The sequence below is a fragment of the Heterodontus francisci genome, chromosome 13, assembly GCF_036365525.1.
Source record: "Heterodontus francisci isolate sHetFra1 chromosome 13, sHetFra1.hap1, whole genome shotgun sequence".
NCBI lineage: Eukaryota > Metazoa > Chordata > Chondrichthyes > Heterodontiformes > Heterodontidae > Heterodontus > Heterodontus francisci.
Window position 1 is genome coordinate 9513526 of NC_090383.1, and position 20001 is coordinate 9533526.

Here is a 20001-nt window from a genome sequence, read left to right on the forward strand (position 1 = left end):
ATCCTCCAATTATTCACTCTTCCAGGAATGTAGGAAGATAGCTGCTTGGGGGCAAGGACCACCCTCTCCAATGTGACTGACGACAGCAGTCTGCACCCCCATCACACCCAAGCAGCTAAGATACAGTCACTTCCATGGGACCATCAGGAACATTATTGCATACATTATTGCTTGAGGCAGCTATGTGCTGCAGACTGGGAGATGCGGTTGATGTTGCCTTTACCCACCTGTAAGGAACCGAGGCAAATGGCAGTGATGACTTTGACAGCCACTGGCGTAGCATGGTTGCCTGGACTAGCAAGTCCCATTGCAGAAGGATGCACAGGTCAATAACAGCCTGGGTGAGCCCTTCTACGAGCAGCACCCCTGACCTATTGCCTTCTACTAACTATTGAGGCTGCTCCTCCTCCTCCTCTTCCTCTTTTTCAAACTGTTCCTCTACCCAAAGCAATGAAACAAAAATGGCACCCATGATAAACTGAGAGGGGTTCATAAGTTTGAAAAAAAAGGCAGAAATAAGTAATGACTAAGCATAAAAATCCTTTGGAATTCCACTGATTACAATAGGACATAAGTTCCTACAATCTGAGTGCCTGCAGGTGAGTGTCCCTGCAAAGTGCTGCTAGTGAGTCAGTCAATGCCTGAAGCCAATCCCACGAGGTTTTATTCAGCAGGTTGACCGCTGGGCAGTGCTAACCTGCCTAATTGAAATTGCTTTGGGGTCCTAATTACAACAACAACAACTTGCATTTATACAGTGCTTTTAACGTAGTAAGACGTCCCAAGGTACTTCACAGAAGCCTTATCAAACAAAACTTGACACTGAGGCACTTAAGGAGGTATTAAGACAGATAACCAAAAGCTTGTTCCAAGAGGAGTTAGAGGGAGATAACATCATCAAACCCCAATTTCCATGCATTGATGAGGCACCCACCTGCTTCTCATGGGCATCTCTGCCAAAAGAATGAAGTCGGCAGTTAAAATGGCAGCTAGTGTTCCCACTGGGCAGAATGAATTAAAATCAAGCTCATAATCATGACTCAAAATCTGATATAAATCAGACCCTCAAAATAATTTAGACAGGAAACGTAATTCAATATGCTGTTATGAGGGTTTCCATTTTTTGTTAAAGCTTGAGAATCTATATTTTAAAACTGAAAAGGGATTCCATGGGTACAAGATAGAATCTTGAAGAAGCTGAACCTTGGGTGTTTTTCTTAAAAGAAGTTACCAAAAGGTTTGGACTGAATGTAAACAAATTTTACTGGAAGGCAGCTGTTTGCAAAGAACCCAACAGGAAAGTTGTGTTTTGACCTGAAGGGATGTTTGCAAAGAAGTGACAAGTCAGGATTTATAGATGTCACACGACTTGCCTCTGGAAAGGTTTTAGTTTCATTTTGAACTGTGAAAAAAGCTAGTTGGTGTTTGTCCAGAGTCAGTTGGAGTTTGCTTATTGACCTGCCAGGAGAACAGAAGAAGATCCAGCCAGCCCATCTTTCTCTTGAAAAGCAAATCCTGTGTCAAGTGTGTTTCCTGTTGCCTCCTGTATTTTAAGGATTCCTGCATGTGTGCATCTTTGAAGAAACTTTGCATCAGGTAGATGGGTTACCGTCAGGGGAAGGAGAGGGAACCAGCAGGCAGTGCAGGGATCCCCTGTGGCCGTTTCCCTCAACAACAGGTATACCGTTTTGGATACTGTTGGGGGGGAAGACTTACCAGGGGTAAGCAATGGGGTACAGGTATCTGGCACAGAGTCTGTCCCTGTTGCTCAGAAGGGAAGGGGGAAGAGGAACAGAGCATTGGTCATTGGGGACTCCATAGTTAGGGGAACAGATAGGAGGTTCTGTGGGAACGAGAGAGACTCACGGTTGGTATGTTGCCTCCCAGGTGCCAGGGTTCGTGATGTCTCGGATCGTGTTTTTGGGATCCTTAAGGGGGAGGGGGAGCAGCCCCAAGTCGTGGTCCACATAGGAACCAACGACATAGGTAGGAAGAGAGATGGGGATTTAAGACAGAAATTCAGGGAGCTAGGGTGGAAGCTTAGAGCAGAACAAACAGAGTTGTTATCTCTGGGTTGTTGCCCGTGCCACGTGATAGCGAAGCGAGGAATAGGGAGAGAGAGGAGTTGAACACGTGGCTGCAGGGATGGTGCAGGAGGGCGGGTTTTGGTTTCCTGGATAATTGGGGCTCTTTCTGGGGTAGGTGGGACCTCTACAAACAGGATGGTCTTCACCTGAACCAGAGGGGTACCAATATCCTGGGGGGGAGATTTGCTAGTGCTCTTCGGGGGGGTTTAAACTAATTCAGCAGGGGAATGGGAACCTAAATTGTAGTGCCAGTGTACAGGATGTTGAGAGTAGTGAGGTCAGGGATAAGGTTACAAGGACGCAAGAGGGCACTGGCAAGCAAGAACCTGGTTTAAAGTGTGTCTACTTCAATGCCAGGAGCATCCGGAATAAGGTGGGTGAGCTTGCAGCATGGGTTGGTACCTGGGATCTCAATGTAGTGGCCATTTCGGAGACATGGGTAGAGCAGGGGCAGGAATGGATGTTGCAGGTTCCGGGATTTAGATGTTTCAGTAAGAACAGAGAAGATGGTATAAGAGGGTGGGGTGTGGCATTGTTAATCAAGGAGAGTATTACAGCGACAGAAAGGACATTTGAGGACTCGTCTACTGAGGTAGTATGGGCCAAGGTTAGAAACAGGAGAGGTGAGGTCACCCTGTTGGGAGTCTTTTATAGACCTCCAAATAGTTCCAGAGATGTAGAGGAAAGGATAGCGAAGATGATTCTCGACAGGGGCGAGAGTAACAGGGTAGTTGTTATGGGGGACTTTAACTTTCCAAATATCGACTGGAAATACTATAGTTCGAGTACTTTAGATGGGTCAGTTTTTGTCCAGTGTGTGCAGGAGGGTTTTCTGACACAGTATGTAGACAGGCCAACCAGGGGCGATGCCACATTGGATTTGGTACTGGATAATGAACCCGACCAGGTGTTAGATTTAGATGTAGGTGAGCACTTTGGTGATAGTGACCACAATTCGGTTAGGTTTACCTTAGCGATGGGCAGGGACAGGTATATACCGCAGGGCAAGAATTATAGCTGGGGGAAAGGAAATTAGGCAAGATTTAGGATGCGTAGGATGGGGAAGGAAACTGCAGGGGATGGGAACAATCGAAATGTGGAGCTTATTCAAGGAGCAGCTACTGCGTGTCCTTGATAAGTATGTACCTGTGAGGCAGGGAGGAAGTTGTCGAGCGAGGGAGCCGTGGTTTACTAAAGAGGTTGAAGCGCTTGTCAAGAGGAAGAAGGCGGCTTATGTTAGGATGAGATGTGAAGGCTCAGTTAGGGCGCTTGAGAGTTACAAGCTAGCCAGGAAGGATCTAAAGGGAGAGCTAAGAAGAGCAAGGAGAGGACACGAGAAGTCATTGGCGGATAGGATCAGGGAAAACCCTAAGGCTTTCTATAGGTATATCAGGAATAAAAGAATGACTAGAGTTAGATTAGGGCCAATCAAGGATAGTAGTGGGAAGTTGTGTGTGGAATCAGAGGAGGTAGGGGAAGTGTTAAATGAATATTTTGCGTCAGTATTTACAGTAGAGAAAGAAAATGTTGTCGAGAATACTGAGATTCAGGCTACTAGGCTAGATGGGATTGAGGTTCACAAGGAGGAGGTGTTATCAATTTTGGAAAGTGTGAAAATAGACAAGTCCCCTGGGCCAGATGGGATTTATCCTAGGATTCTCTGGGAAGCTAGGGAGGAGATTGCAGAGCCTTTGTCCTTGATCTTTATGTCGTCATTGTCGACAGGAATAGTGCCAGAAGACTGGAGGATAGCAAATGTTGTCCCCTTGTTCAAGAAGGGGAGTAGAGACAGCCCTGGTAATTATAGACCTGTGAGCCTTACTTCGGTTGTGGGTAAAATGTTGGAAAAGGTTATAAGAGGCAGGATTTATAATCATCTTGAAAAGAATAAGTTCATTAGCGATAGTCAGCACGGTTTTGTGACTGGTAGGTCGTGCCTCACAAACCTTATTGAGTTTTTCGAGAAGGTGACCAAACAGGTGGATGAGGGTAAAGCAGTGGATGTGATGTATATGGATTTCAGTAAGGCGTTTGATAAGGTTCCCCATGGTAGGCTATTGCAGAAAATACGGAAGTATGGGGTTGAAGGTGATTTAGAGCTTTGGATCAGAAATTGGCTAGCTGAAAGAAGACAGAGGGTGGTGGTTGATGGCAAATGTTCATCCTGGAGTTTAGTTACTAGTGGTGTACTGCAAGGATCTGTTTTGGGGCCACTGCTGTTTGTCATTTTTATAAATGACCTCGAAGAGGGTGTAGAAGGGTGGGTTAGTAAATTTGCGGATGACACTAAGGTCGGTGGAGTTGCGGATAGTGCCGAAGGATGTTGTAGGGTACAGAGGGACATAGATAGGCTGCAGAGCTGGGCTGAGAGATGGCAAATGGAGTTTAATGCGGAAAAGTGTGAGGTGATTCACTTTGGAAGGAGTAACAGGAATGCAGAGTACTGGGCTAATGGGAAGATTCTTGGTAGTGTAGCTGAACAGAGAGATCTTGGTGTCCAGGTGCATAAATCCCTGAAGGTTGCTACCCAGGTTAATAGGGCTGTTAAGAAGGCATATGGTGTGTTAGCTTTTATTAGTAGGGGGATCGAGTTTCGGAGCCACGAGGTCATGCTGCAGCTGTACAAAACTCTGGTGAGACCGCACCTGGAGTATTGCGTGCAGTTCTGGTCACCGCATTATCGGAAGGATGTGGAAGCTATGGAAAGGGTGCAGAGGAGATTTACTAGGATGTTGCCTGGTATGGAGGGAAGGTCTTACGAGGAAAGGCTGAGGGACTTGAGGTTGTTTTCGTTGGAGAGAAGGAGGAGGAGAGGTGACTTAATAGAGACATATAAGATAATCAGAGGGTTAGATAGGGTGGATAGTGAGAGTCTTTTTCCTCGGATGGTGATGGCAAACACGAGAGGACATAGCTTTAAGTTGAGGGGTGATAGATATAGGACAGATGTGAGAGGTAGTTTCTTTACACAGAGAGTAGTAGGGGCGTGGAACGCCCTGCCTGCAGCAGTAGTAGACTCGCCAACTTTAAGGGCATTTAAGTGGTCATTGGATAGACATATGGATGAAAATGGAATAGTGTAGGTCAGATGGTTTCACAGGTCGGCGCAACATCGAGGGCCAAAGGGCCTGTACTGCGCTGTAATGTTCTAATTCTAAAAAAGAAATCAGATGTGTGAGAACTGAAACCTTTGTTGCTTCACACCTGATGCAAGGCCTATGTGAAGCCTTCTATAGCTGCATCTCTTTGAAAGCCTATCCAAACTGATCAACATCAACGCCTGGAATGAACTGTTCTAGGAAGATCCTAGTGGCAGCCACCTATTCGCCTTTGGGACACATCGCCAAACAAAGGGCTTCCTTCTGTACCTTCTTTTAAGTCCAAGTGGGTTTTTAAAAACATTTCCTTCTATTTCTTTGTAACAGCTAGAAACAAAAACCCTTTTTTCCCAGTTAACTGGTTGTGTATATGTGTGTGTGCTAGGATACATAAGGGGCTTTAATATTTCCATTTGTGTGTATGTTTTACTTCATTGTTGGTTAAGACTTGGTTTATAATAAATGGATAGTGTTGTTGTTTATTAAAGAAACCTGGTTGGTGTGCTTTATTCTGGGATAAAATAGAGTATCTGATTGTTTCGGTAAGTGGGAAAATTTATATATATATTGTGATCTGTGGAGAAGTGGGACTGAATTAACAGTGCACTGCTCCCGCCTTGCTCGTAACGATACTAAATCTCTGATCAACTCTACAGTACCACTTCATGATCGATTTGTACAGAATATTTTTTAAGTCAGAAGTGCATATCCTGGCATGTTTTTGCTAAAAAAAAATTATATATTTATTGATTTAGAGACCTTGCCCTCAATTTTATTTGCGCGGCGCGCTCTGCGGCAGTGTGCTTTGAACTCTGCGACATGCCCACATTCCGTAGCTGCCGTGAGCCCCCACAATATTATGCACAGGGGCTCATTAGCATCACTGCGCCGCGACCTCCCCCCCCCCCCCACCCCCGCCCCCCAAATATTACGTGGGGAGAGGCGGGACATCCGGTGTAGTGAGAACCTTTTTATAGATGTACAGCAGGTGCTGGGGTCCTGTTTAAAGGGCCCCAGCACCTGCTTTCTGACAGCTGTCAAGGGAATACCTCACTGTTGAAGCGTGCGGCTGCTGTCAATCTGGCAGCAAAGCAGAAAGTGCTGGAGAAACTCAGCAGGTCAGGCAGCATCTGTGGAAAGAAATGCAGAGTTAACTTTCAGACCTGAAAGACGTAATTAAACAATCTTTGTGAAAAAACTGGAAAATATGTTCATATTCTAGCTGCATTGCCAACTAGAAATACTACATCAATAGCTATGATCAGCTGCTGCTGAAGCAAAGGGTTCGTGAACATGTGTCGATGTGTAATAGTTGAAAAACCATGACAACAGCTCAGATGACCTCACTAGTCCGGCATTGGTTTTCAAACATGTGCAAGGTTTTCAAACCTTGCAGCCAGAAGTTAGGGCAGTTACACGGTGGAGTCACCTTTGCATTTAAAGGACCACAGCAAAAGTCGAGGATGGCAGAGGGGTGCTCTAGGGTGGCCCCACAGTGCAGCAAAGCCTCCCTGGTCACTGTCCTCCAGGCTGTGCGGGCAAGGCGGGAGGTCCTGTTCACCAGAGACGGTATGAAGAGGCCCTCCCACCTGAACAAGGCAGCCTGGCTGGAGATGGCAGAGGAGGTGAGTAGCTATGGGGCCATCCGGCGTCAAAGGGTCCAATGCCGGAAGGGGATGAACGATCACTCTTCCAGCCAGCCGGAGCCCTCCGGGCCTCGTGCGCACAGGGTACAACCGTCATAGTCATCCACAGCCAAAGAGCAATCATATCAGCAGCCTTCCTACAGTCAGGCTGCTAGCACAGAAGTGGTACCATGTAGAAGCATCCATCCGCAACCATTTCCAAAAAGCATCGTGTCGCAAATGGGTCTGCATGAGTGACAGAACGATGTAGAAAGGCTGAAAACAAAATAGTCTTCACTAACGTGTGTTGCTTTTACTGTGTGAATGAAGTGTGTCAGCACGTACCAGTTGTGGCTCCTCCCATTATATTATTGACCTCTGCCAATGTCTGGAATAACATCATTGCTATGCCAGTATCACTCATGTGCATCTCCACGGATGCAGTAATATGGACAATGGCTCAGTATTCTGCTGCCAGTAACGGTGGATGCAAAGATGTTGCAGATGCAGACTGCTGCACAACAGCTGAATGAGGGTGCTGTGTGGTGTGCAGAGCCCACGGTGGTTCCTGTGGCATGGAGAACCTTTGATCAATGAGGTGCTGCCGTGCATCCCTAGCTCGCTGCTCACCCTGCTTGCAGTGCCTGGATGCTCTCTGTCCTCCCATGTGCCTTCCCTGCTGTAAGTCCTCGGCGTCCTCATCATCCGAGGATGAGTCGTGCTCATGTCTCTCTCCTCATCCTGCAAGACCTCCCCTCTATTGAGTGTGTAGTTGTGCAGCGTACAGCAGACAGCAACGATGCAAGCTACTCTTGCCGGCTCGTAATGCAGGGCACCATCCGATCTATCCAGACAGCGGAATTGCATTTTCAGCATGCCAATATCGCCTGCTCAGTGGTGGCTCTTGTAGCTCCGTGGCTGGCGTTGTATCTCTCTTCTGCAGTGGTGCTGGGCCATCTCACTGGTGTTAGGAGCCATGTATGCAAGGGGGTAGCCCTTGTCTCCAGGAAGACACCCCTCTATCTGAGCCATTTCAGTGAATAGCAATGGCAGCTGGGACTGTCGCAGGATGAAGGCATCTTGGCCACTGCCTGGAAAGTGGGCACAGATTTGCATGAATCGTTTCTGGTGATCACATAGGAGTTGCACATTGATTGAATGGAAGCCCTTACGGTTTACATATTTAGCTGGTCGTCCGGCGGGAGCCTTGATGACCACATGGGTGCAATCTATGACCCCTTGCACCTGTGGATCCGCGATGGAGCCGAAACCGGTGGCCCTCTGGGCTTGGCTTTCAGGGTCTGAAGTGAAGCGGTTATTGTCACCAGCCCTCCAGAAAAGGGCATCGGTGACCTCCCTGATGCAGCGGTGCACTGCTGACTGTGACCCCACAAAGGTCTTCGGTGGGCCCCCTGAAATGATGAAGAGGCGTAAAAATTGAGAGCTGCTGTCACTTTGAGGGCCACAAGCATAGGATGTCCTCCAAAGCCCCTGGGCTGCAGGTTATCATTCAGCAGGGCACAGAGATGTGTCACCGCCTCTCTAGACATCCACAGTCGCCTCTGACACTGGTGCTCTGACATCTGCAGGTATGTCATGCGGGACCTGTAGATGCACGGCGATCTGCAGTGGCGAACTCTCCTTGGGTGCTGCTGCTCACGGCCGGGGTCCTCTATGTGGGCTGCAACTGCCTGTTGGTTTTGCCTGTGGCGCATATGGATCCTCTCAAGAAGCGCATCAATGAATATAAGGTGAACCATCCCCATCATCAAGTTGCAATTCAACTCAGTTCCTTCAATTTTTCAAAGGTTTCTGACAGCGCAGAGATTGATTTTGAGTCGTACATCAGGTGCTTTCATTCAGCAGCGATGTGGCATGGCATTACCCATCATAGCTCCCACTATGAGTGGCACCGCATGACCATTTAAAAATTGTACAAATGGCATTGATTGGCCCACAAGACATATAAGCTTCACACGCCTACCGTCTCTGGCACTCTCCCCACATATAGAGTGCCATTGCTCCTTCAATGACAGGCAATCAATGGCACAGAGCTGACAACCGTTACAGAAGGCGGAATCGCACTGGCTCCCTAGACGTCTGCAGAGTGAGTCTCCTGAATATACCCCCTCCCTCCTCCCTTCCAGCATGCAGAGTGAGACCCCTGTAATGCCCCCCTCCTCCTTCCTAGTATGCAGAGTGAGACCCCTGTAATCCCCCCCTCCTCCCTCCCAGTATGCAGTGAGACCCCTGTAAACTCCCCCTCCTCTCTCCCAGTATGCAGTGAGACCTCTGTAAACTCCCCCTCCTCTCTCCCAGTATGCAGAGTGAGACCCCTGTAATGCCCCCTCCACCCTCCCAGTATACAGAGTGACCTCTGAAATCCCCCCCCTCCTCCCTCCCAGTATACAGAGTGAGACCCCTGTAATGCCCCCTCCTCCCTTCCAGTATGCAGAGTGAGACCCCTGTAATCCCCCCCTCCTCCCTCCCAGTATGCAGAGACTCCTGTAATCCCCCCTTCTCCCTCCCAGTATGCAGAGTCAGACCCCTGTAACCCCCCCTCCTCCCTTCCAGTATGCAGAGTGAAACCCCTGTAATCCCCCCCCCCTCCTCCCTTCCAGTATGCAGAGTGAGACCTCTGTAATCCCCCCCCCCCTCCTCCCTTCCAGTATGCAGAGTCAGACCCCTGTAATCCCCCCTTCCTCCCTTCCAGTATGCAGAGTGAGACCCCTGTAATCCCCCCCTCCCTTCCAGTATGCAGAGTGAGACCCCTGTAATCCCCCCCGTCCTCCCTTCCAGTATGCAGAGTGACCCCTGTAATCCCCCCCCTCCCTTCCAGTATGCAGAGTGAGACCCCTGTAATGCCCCCTCCTCCCTCCCAGTATGCAGAGTGAGACCCCTGTAATCCCCCCCTCATCTCTTCCAGTATGCAGAGTGAGACCTCTGTAATCCCCCCCCCCCTCCTCCCTTCCAGTATGCAGAGTGAGACCTCTGTAATCCCCCCCCCCCTCCTCCCTTCCAGTATGCAGAGTCAGACCCCTGTAATCCCCCCTTCCTCCCTTCCAGTATGCAGAGTGAGACCCCTGTAATCCCCCCCTCCCTTCCAGTATGCAGAGTGAGACCCCTGTAATCCCCCCCGTCCTCCCTTCCAGTATGCAGAGTGACCCCTGTAATCCCCCCCCTCCCTTCCAGTATGCAGAGTGAGACCCCTGTAATGCCCCCTCCTCCCTTCCAGTATGCAGAGTGAGGCCCCAGTAATGCCCCCTCCTCCCTTCCAGCATGCAGAGTGAGACCCCTGTAATGCCCCCCTCCTCCTTCCTAGTATGCAGAGTGAGACCCCTGTAATCCCCCCCTCCTCCCTCCCAGTATGCAGTGAGACCCCTGTAAACTCCCCCTCCTCTCTCCCAGTATGCAGTGAGACCTCTGTAAACTCCCCCTCCTCTCTCCCAGTATGCAGAGTGAGACCCCTGTAATCCCCCCCTCCTCCCTCCCAGTATGCAGTGAGACCCCTGTAAACTCCCCCTCCTCTCTCCCAGTATGCAGAGTGAGACCCCTGTAATGCCCCCTCCACCCTCCCAGTATACAGAGTGACCTCTGAAATCCCCCCCCTCCTCCCTCCCAGTATACAGAGTGAGACCCCTGTAATGCCCCCTCCTCCCTTCCAGTATGCAGAGTGAGACCCCTGTAATCCCCCCCTCCTCCCTCCCAGTATGCAGAGACTCCTGTAATCCCCCCTTCTCCCTCCCAGTATGCAGAGTCAGACCCCTGTAACCCCCCCTCCTCCCTTCCAGTATGCAGAGTGAAACCCCTGTAATCCCCCCCCCTCCTCCCTTCCAGTATGCAGAGTGAGACCCCTGTAATCCCCCCCCTCCCTTCCAGTATGCAGAGTGACCCCTGTAATCCCCCCCCTCCCTTCCAGTATGCAGAGTGAGACCCCTGTAATCCCCCCCTCCTCCCTTCCAGTATGCAGAGTGAGACCCCTGTAATCCCCCCCCTCCCTTCCAGTATGCAGAGTGACCCCTGTAATCCCCCCCCTCCCTTCCAGTATGCAGAGTGAGACCTCTGTAATCCCCCCCCCTCCTCCCTTCCAGTATGCAGAGTGAGACCCCTGTAATCCCCCCCCTCCCTTCCAGTATGCAGAGTGACCCCTGTAATCCCCCCCCTCCCTTCCAGTATGCAGAGTGAGACCCCTGTAATGCCCCGTCATCCCTCCCAGTATGCAGAGTGAGACCCCTGTAATCCCCCCCTCATCTCTTCCAGTATGCAGAGTGAGACCCCTGTAATGCCCCCTCCTCCCTTCCAGTATGCAGAGTGAGACCCCTGTAATCCCCCCCTCATCTCTTCCAGTATGCAGAGTGAGACCCCTGTAATGCCCCCTCCTCCCTTCCAGTATGCAGAGTGAGACCCCTGTAATGCCCCCCCCTCCCTTCCAGTATGCAGAGTGAGACCCCTGTAATGCCCCCCTCCTCCCTTCCAGTATGCAGAGTGAGACCCCTGTAATCCCACCCTCCTCCATTCCAGTATGCAGAGTGAGACCCCTGTAATCCCCCCCTCCTCCCTTCCAGTATGCAGAGTGAGACCCCTGTAATCCCCCCCTCCTCCCTTCCAGTATGCAGAGTGAGACCCCTGTAATGCCCCCTCCTCCCTCCCAGTATGCAGAGTGAGACCCCTGTAATCCCCCCCTCCTCCCTTCCAGTATGCAGAGTGAGACCCCTGTAATCCCCCCCTCCTCCCTTCCAGTATGCAGAGTGAGACCCCTGTAATCCCCCCCTCCTCCCTTCCAGTATGCAGAGTGAGACCCCTGTAATGCCCCCTCCTCCCTTCCAGTATGCAGAGTGAGACCCCTGTAATGCCCCCTCCTCCCTTCCAGTATGCAGAGTGAGACCCCTGTAATCCCCCCCTCCTCCCTTCCAGTATGCAGAGTGAGACCCCTGTAATGCCCCCTCCTCCCTTCCAGTATACAGAGTGAGACCCCTGTAATCCCCCACTCCTCCCTTACAGTATGCAGAGTGAGAACCCTCTAATGCCCCCTCCTCCCTTCCAGTATACAGAGTGAGACCCCTCTAATGCCCCCTCCTCTCTCCCAGTAAGCAGAGTGAGACCCCTGTAATGCCCCGTCATCCCTCCCAGTATGCAGAGTGAGACCCCTGTAATCCCGCCCTCCTCTTTCCCAGTATGCAGAGTGAGGCCCCAGTAATGCCCCCTCCTCCCTCCCAGTATGCAGAGTGAGACCCCTGTAATCCCCCCCTCCCCTCTCCCAGTATGCAGAGTGAGACCCCTGTAATCCCCCCCTCCTCTCTCCCAGTATGCAGAGTGAGACCCCAGTAATGCCCCCTCCTCCCCTCCAGTATGCAGAGTGAGACCCCTGTAATCCCCACCTCCTCCCTCCCAGTATGCAGAGTGAGACCCCTGTAATCCCCCCCTCCTCTCTCCCAGTATGCAGTGAGACCCCTCTACTGCCCCCTCCTCTCTCCCAGTACGCAGAGTGGGACCCCTGTAATTCCCCCCCCCTCCACCCTTACAGTATGCAGAGTGAGACCCCTGTAATCCCCCTCCCTCCTCCCTTCCAGTATGCAGAGTGAGACCCCTGTAATCCCCCTCCCTCCTCCCTCCCAGTATGCAGAGTGAGACCCCTGTAATCCCCCCCTCCTCCCTTCCAGTATGCAGAGTGAGACCCCTGTAATCCCCCTCCCTCCTCCCTTCCAGTATGCAGAGTGAGACCCCTGTAATCCCCCTCCCTCCTCCCTCCCAGTATGCAGAGTGAGACCCCTGTAATCCCCCCCTCCTCCCTTCCAGTATGCAGAGTGAGACCCCTGTAATCCCCCTCCCTCCTCCCTTCCAGTATGCAGAGTGAGACCCCTGTAATCCCCCTCCCTCCTCCCTTCCAGTATGAAGAGTGAGACCCCTGTAATCCCCCCCTCCTCCCTTCCAGTATGCAGAGTGAGACCCCTGTAATCCCCCCTCCTCCCTTCCAGTATGCAGAGTGAGACCCCTGTAATCCCCCCCTCCTCCCTTCCAGTATGCAGAGTGAGACCCCTGTAATGCCCCCTCCTCCCTTCCAGTATGCAGAGTGAGACCCCTGTAATGCACCCTCCTCCCTTCCAGTATGCAGAGACTCCTGTAATCCCCCCCCTCCTTCCTTCCAGTATGCAGAGAACCCTGTAATGCCCCCGCCTCCCTTCCAGTATACAGAGTGAGACCCCTGTAATCCCCCCCCCCCCCTCCTCCCAGTATGCAGAGTGAGACCCCTGTAATCCCCCTCCCTCCTCCCTTCCAGTATGCAGAGTGAGACCCCTGTAATCCCCCCCTCCTCTCTCCTAGTATGCAGAGTGGGACCCCTGTAATGCTCCCTGCTCCCTCCCAGTATGCAGAGTGAGACCCCTGTAATCCCCCTCCCTCCTCCCTTCCAGTATGCAGAGTGAGACCCCTGTAATCCCCCTCCCTCCTCCCTTCCAGTATGCAGAGTGAGACCCCTGTAATCCCCCTCCCTCCTCCCTTCCAGTATGCAGAGTGAGACCCCTGTAATCCCCCTCCCTCCTCCCTTCCAGTATGCAGAGTGAGACCCCTGTAATCCCCCTCCCTCCTCCCTTCCAGTATGCAGAGTGAGACCCCTGTAATTCCCCCCCCCTCCTCCCTTCCAGTATGCAGAGTGAGACCCCTGTAATCCCCCTCCCTCCTCCCTTCCAGTATGCAGAGTGAGACCCCTGTAATTCCCCCCCCCCCCGCCTCCTCTTACCCTGTATGCAGAGTGAGACCCCTATAATCCTCCCATCTCCCTCCCGGTATGTAGAGTGAGACCCCTGTAATCCCCTCCCTCCTCCCTTCCAGTATGCAGAGTAAGACCCCTGTAATCCCCTCCCTCCTCCCTTCCAGTATGCAGAGTAAGACCCCTGTAATCCCCTCCCTCCTCCCTTCCAGTATGCAGAGTAAGACCCCTGTAATCCCCTCCCTCCTCCCTTCCAGTATGCAGAGTAAGACCCCTGTAATCCCCTCCCTCCTCCCTTCCAGTATGCAGAGTGAGACCCCTGTAATCGCCCCCTCCTCCCTTACAGTATGCAGAGTGAGACCCCTGTAATGCCCCCTCTTCCCTCCCAGTATGCAGAGTGAGACCCCTGTAATCCCCTGCCCTCCTCCCTTCCAGTATGCAGAGTGAGACCCCTGTAATCCCCCCCCCTCCTCCCTTCCAGTATGCAGAGTGAGACCCCTGTAATCCCCCTCCCTCCTCCCTTCCAGTATGCAGAGTGAGACCCCTGTAATTCCCCCTCCCTCCTCCCTTCCAGTATGCAGAGTGAGACCCCTGTAATTCCCCCCCTCCTCTTTCCCTGTATGCAGAGTGAGGCCCCTGTAATCCCCCCCCCCCTCCTCCCTTCCAGTATGCAGAGTGAGACCCCTGTAATTCCCCCCCCCCTCCTCTTTCCCTGTATGCAGAGTGAGACCCCTGTAATGCCCCCTCTTCTCTCCCAGTATGCAGAGTGAGACCCCTGTAATCCCCCCCCCCCCCCCCCCCTCCCTATGCAGAGTTTAAGCACTTATTTCTGTAAGTAGAACATTAAGAAATTAAATACGAAATTTACAAGAAAATATGCAAACTTACCTATGCAATTTTTTTTCTGTATTTAAATATTTGTTTCTCATAAGATATCTCAGCCTCTCTGAAAAACCGAGAACCAGACGTTCATGACTTGGCGAGAACCATCACAGGGAAATGAAGAGATTTGACTTATCTATAATTTACCAAGCACTTTTTAAATTTTTTCATGGGATGTGAGCATCGCTGGCCAGGCCAGCATTTATTGCCGATCCCTAATTGCCCTTGAGAAGGTGGTGGTGAGCTGCCTTCTTGAACCGCTGCAGTTCATCTGGTGTAGGTGCACCCACAGTGCTGTTAAGGAGGGAGTTCCAGGATTTTGATCCAGTGACAGTGAAGGAATCGTTCCAAGTCAGGATGGTGTGTGACTTAGAGGGGAGCTTGCAGATGGTGGTGTTCCCATGTGTCTGCTGCCCTTGTCCTTCTAGGTGGTAGAGGTTGCAGGTTTGGAAGGTGCTGTCAAAGTCATTTACGGCGCAGAAGGAGGCCATTCAGCCCATCGAGTCCATGCCAGCTCTCCACGGAGCTATCCAGTCAGTCCCACTCCCCCGCTCGATTCCCATAGCCCTGCAAGTGGTCATCCAACTTCCTCTTGAAGTCATTGATTGATATGTTTTTTTTCTATGAGATGATTTGGGGATTCGGGAGGTGAGTTACTCGCTGCAGAATTCCCAGCCTCTGACCTGCTCCTGGTCCTGTTAAGTTTCTGGCCAATGGTAATCCCCAGGATGTTGATTTGTATTTATAATTTCCAGCATGTTGCAGTCTGACTATTTTCACTGTAAAGGAAGCTCTTAACATGCGCCAGTATTAGTCACTGCCAAAAATCTGCAATGCAGGTTAAAGCTTGAAGAAGGGCTATGAATAGTAACTTAAACTCCAAAACAAAATATGAACTTTGAAACATTTTATGGAGGTATGTTTTGATAAGAACAGTATTTTCTAGGGATTGTTTATCTACTGATGGTGAGAAGCAGAAAATCAGAGAGAGACACTCATCAAGAAAGAACCACATATATGCACAGAGGCAACCATGAGAGAGGAAAACACACAAGAAAGCAAGCTAGAAATTCTGGAACAAATAGCAAGGGATTAACACAAAGAGAAAGATCCAGACACAAACATAAATCCAGAGAAAAACACAGAGAGAATGATAGACAGGGATTGCACAGACAGCAAAAGAAAAACAGCTAGACACCCACAGAGAAGCACAGAGACAAGACAGATATAAACAGTAAAAGAAAGATGCAGAAACAGAATTAGTGAATGACATACAGATGCAGAAACAGATGCACAAAGGCAGATAGTAACAGACATCTAGAGAGAACAAAGGTGGGGGGGGGGGTGGTAGAGAGAGAAATACGCAGATGGTGAGATTGACAACTAGACAGAATTATTAGAAGTCCTGATTTTGACCTGGAGTAGCTGTCGTGCGTGTGGGATCCAAGGTAGGAAGAAGACCCAAGAGATTTTAGCTCCTCGGCTTCATGTACACAAGCCCTGTCAGTCTCCCACTCGCAACCCACGGGGAGCAGCACTCTGATCAGTCACTGGGAATGGATTTTGGGGTGGGGGGGTGGGGTGCATATCATGGATGGGAGCAGAGAAGCCTGGGGCAGGGAAGGCCTAAACGTTTTGTGAGGCATAAAGGAGTGCTTCTGCCCCTGCCTTTTGAACCTATGATTGCTCTTCCCACTGCTCTAGGCTTGGCAGGAAAGCCACGGGCCCCCAGTTAAAATAGCAGTCAGACTCTCGTGATATCATCAGACCCCAGTCTGCATATTTTAAGATGGACTCCTCTGGTTTCTGGTAGCTTTCCTTCCCGCCGGCTCAGAAGATCAGACTAAAATTCGAACAGGGCTGGACCTCGGTGGCTAAGGCCCATTTTAACTGCCCACCCTTCTAACTGGGCTGGCAGGCTTAAATCACCCCTTGAGAAATAGTAAGGCAGATTGTGAGACAGAAACATGTAAGGCAAAACGGAGAGAGACCCGAAGAGAAGAGTGACAGATGGAGTCACACACAATTCAATCCCAAAAGACTCGGGCAGTTTTCCCTCATTAGCACCAGTTGTTTGGTGAGGCAGAAGTTGGTGAGAATCATGGGACAGTTATGGGACAAATGTCTAAAATTTCAAGCAGTTACAACAATACTTTTCTCCTAGTTCCAGCTGATGTTTCCCCTCACCAGCCACTTTAATATTAATTAGTAGCATGTTTTAAAATGCTCTTTGCCTGCCTCTCTCAGCTAGCTGAAAATTGATATAGTGAGGTAATACACTGGAACAAATCACTTGCCATAAGCGTAATAAAGCATTCTGCGTTTCATGGTATATCACTCCTGTCATTGAAAGAAAGCTTTCATTTACAATGAGAACTCTGTCCGAGATCCATATTATGTTTTTTTTAATAAGTTCAGCTAATACACAGATGTGCAGGTCATAGTTATCACATGCAAATTTCCATGTCACACTTAAAAGAAAAACTATAGAAAGGAAGTCAGTCTGATCACTAATGGCCTACGACCAATCATCACCTTGTTAAACTGAGAAAGACACAGTAATTACATTTTGTAGCATTAATGGGACACGTCAAGTTACAAATACTTGCATGGCAGAATAATACATTGTGCGTTATGTAGTATAATGCCCTTATAAATCAGTGTATCTGCCAACCTGTTGTGAGTTATGTTATTAATAATGCCTCTAGTATTTTAATAACTTTAATATTCAACAGTAAAGAATGTACATTTTGTAATGAGTTATATCCTTAGAAACATTTATCTCTTGGAATGCCTCAAAGGATGTTTAAAAATCAAAGCACTAGATATATTGATTCACTGACATAGAATGTGTGCACCGTCCATATGTAAATAATACCTCTCTGCCTTAGCAAGCAAACATAATTTGTATATCGATGCATTATAAGCAAGTGTTAGGTGGAAACTTTGTTTTTAAATGACTAAACATTGTGCAATAAAAGAAAGACTTGCAATGAACTAACAAAATTATCGCATTTATGAATAAAGGTAAATGTAAGAACAAAATTAAACACATTGTAATCTGTGAGCAAGTTAAATGTTTTCCTGAGTCTGATGGAAAGTAATCTGGAATATTCTACATAATTGGAACCTTTTTTAATGTTTTCTTCTCCTGGTGTGCTTTAGGCTTCATCCGTGCTGCGGGGCTTCTTGGACTTGATGTTAGTGAGGGATCCTTTACAACGAGCATCTGCACAAGAATTATTAAAGCATCCATTCCTCAAGCTGGCCGGACCCCCGTCCTGTATTGTACCTCTTATGAGACAATACAGATACCGCTGAATGGAGAAGATTTCAGCACCTCTTAGCACATTATTGAAATGAAAATTAAACAATAGATGATAGCACCAGAAAATGTGAATTAAGATAATTGAAGGATATTACAGTGAAAGCAGATTATGATCTTTCTTGGAAACTGTTGGTCAAAGATACACAAAGCAAAATAAAGGAATATATGAAATGTGTTATACTGCAGCTCCCCGAGCTGCTGTTGTACCAATTCGGGTTTGTAGTGCTGCAGTAGAATCAATCAGGCAGTCATGAGGTGTATTTCTCATGATACGACTTGGCTGTTCACTTCACGCAGTACCTTCTGGAGCTTAGTTTCCTCTGTCTTTCAACATGTGCAGTGGCTGGAATTCATATCAGGTTCAAAGACTCAGACATTGTAATAGATTACAGCACATTTAGAACTCTTCTGCAGAGTCTTACTCAGTGAAATGTGTGGAATTTGAATTTATATAAAATAGTGACTTGTTTTTTTTTCTTTGGTAAGCACTTTTTTCCACACTAGCAGTGCAATGTATTTTGGATTGGATTTCTATCTTACCTACATTTTTTTTCTGATAAACTAACAGTATTTTGTGGTGAAGTAACTGTTGTGATAGCAATCAGTATTAAGAGAATTTTTTCAGGGATGTTAACAAGACCTTTTACATGGGTGATGGGTGGGGGTTTGTCACTTTGTAGGGGGAAATGCTTTGAGTTGCATACATTAACAAACTTGTTCCAAACACTTATTTACTGAAACAGTTTGTTTCTGACTTAAGGCATTGCATTGAACAGTAAAGAACTTGTTCATTTTGATAAATTAACACACAGTTTTGTTTGACCACGTTACTTAACGATTTTTAAAAATATTTTTGCTGCTGTCTACCTGTCGGTGAATGTTTATAATAAATTAAACGTGATGTTTGTTCAACGTGATTGCATGTTTTAACAGTCATGCAAAGTTTGATGGAATCTTTGTAAGCTATAGTGCAGTGTAGAGTGAAATCTGTGCACCTCTACGGAGGAAATAAATAATGCTGGTTATTTATTAAAAATAATGATGCCTTTATTTTGCCTCAACAGTCACAAAACATTTTGCAAAATACCTAAGTTTGCACTTACAACATAAAAACTCATCAGTCATATGATCAAGTGATAACTATTATGCTGTAGGAATGTTGTGATTATCTTGGTTCTACTAATTTCACTATTAACTAGAAAATTGATGTACCGCTTGGAAAGTAAAGAATAAGGAATGAATGTTATGAAGGTCTGTGAAATCAAACTCACCAAGCCCAATTCACACATCACTCCTGTGCTCACTGAACTACACTGGCTTCCAGTTGAGCAATGTCTCGAATCTAAAATTCTCATCCTTGTTTTCAATTCCCTCCATGGCCTTGTCTCTCCCCATCTCTGTAACCTCCTCCAGCTCCACAGCCCTCCAAGATATCTACGCTTATCTAATTCTGGTCTGTTGAGCATCCCCCATTTTAATTACTCCACCATTGGTAGCTCTGCCTTCACCTGCCCAGGCACTAAGCTCTGGAATTCCCTGCCTAAACCTCTCCGCCTCTCCATCTCTCTTTAAGGCACTCCATAAAACGTACATCTTTGACCAATATGCTGTAATAATCCCTTTATGTGGCTCAGTGTCAAATCTTGCTTTATAACACTACAGTAAAGTACCTTTGGACGTTTATTACATTAAGGCACTTTATAGAAACAATTTGTTGTTGGAATTAAACATACAGTTGTTGAGTTAGCTTAAATGCTGCAAAGATATAACATAAGCATTACTCATTATATCGCATCTTATTCTACCTGGTGCCATTTTTGCTTTATTTCTTTACTTTTCCATAAATGTGGCATTCTAGACAAACATTTTATGATCAGCCCAATAGATTCACAACCATGATATTCTACATTCATGAGCAAATTTCATAGACTGTAACTAACTAACTTGTTCATTAGTCTAATATATCACTGGGCTGGTAAATTAGGGCTTACAAAAAGAACGATTTGCATCTATATAGTACCTTTTACTACCTCAGGTTATCCCAAAGCCTTTTACAGCTAATGAACTATTTTTGAAGTATAGTCAGTGTTGCAATGTAGGAGAAAGTCATGGCTCTTTTTGTGGGCAACTGGACTTGTCAATCATAAAACAATTCTGATGCTTTAAAGACACTCCCATGTTTCCATTGGACAAACATCTATTTTTGTTCTACACAGAGTATCCCGATTAGGTTCAGGAAAAAGTTTCTCAATACTTGTCATCATATTTTGGCATG

General features: G+C 48.2%; 1 protein-coding gene across 4 annotated transcripts in view; it reads left to right on the forward strand.

Moving 5' to 3' along the window:
- The window catches only part of pak5 (p21 protein (Cdc42/Rac)-activated kinase 5), a 225675-nt gene extending 206933 nt beyond the window's left edge, over positions 1–18742 (forward strand). For 3 of the 4 annotated variants that reach the window (XM_068044337.1, XM_068044339.1, XM_068044338.1), the window contains exon 9: positions 17564–18742. In XM_068044337.1, the coding sequence (XP_067900438.1) occupies positions 17564–17719 (156 nt within the window). In that variant the 3' untranslated portion in view covers positions 17720–18742. Of the gene's footprint in view, positions 1–25; positions 86–17563 lie in introns of those variants that run through there. The other variant, XM_068044340.1, reaches the window with a different exon arrangement.
- The last annotated feature ends 1259 nt before the right edge of the window (positions 18743–20001 follow it).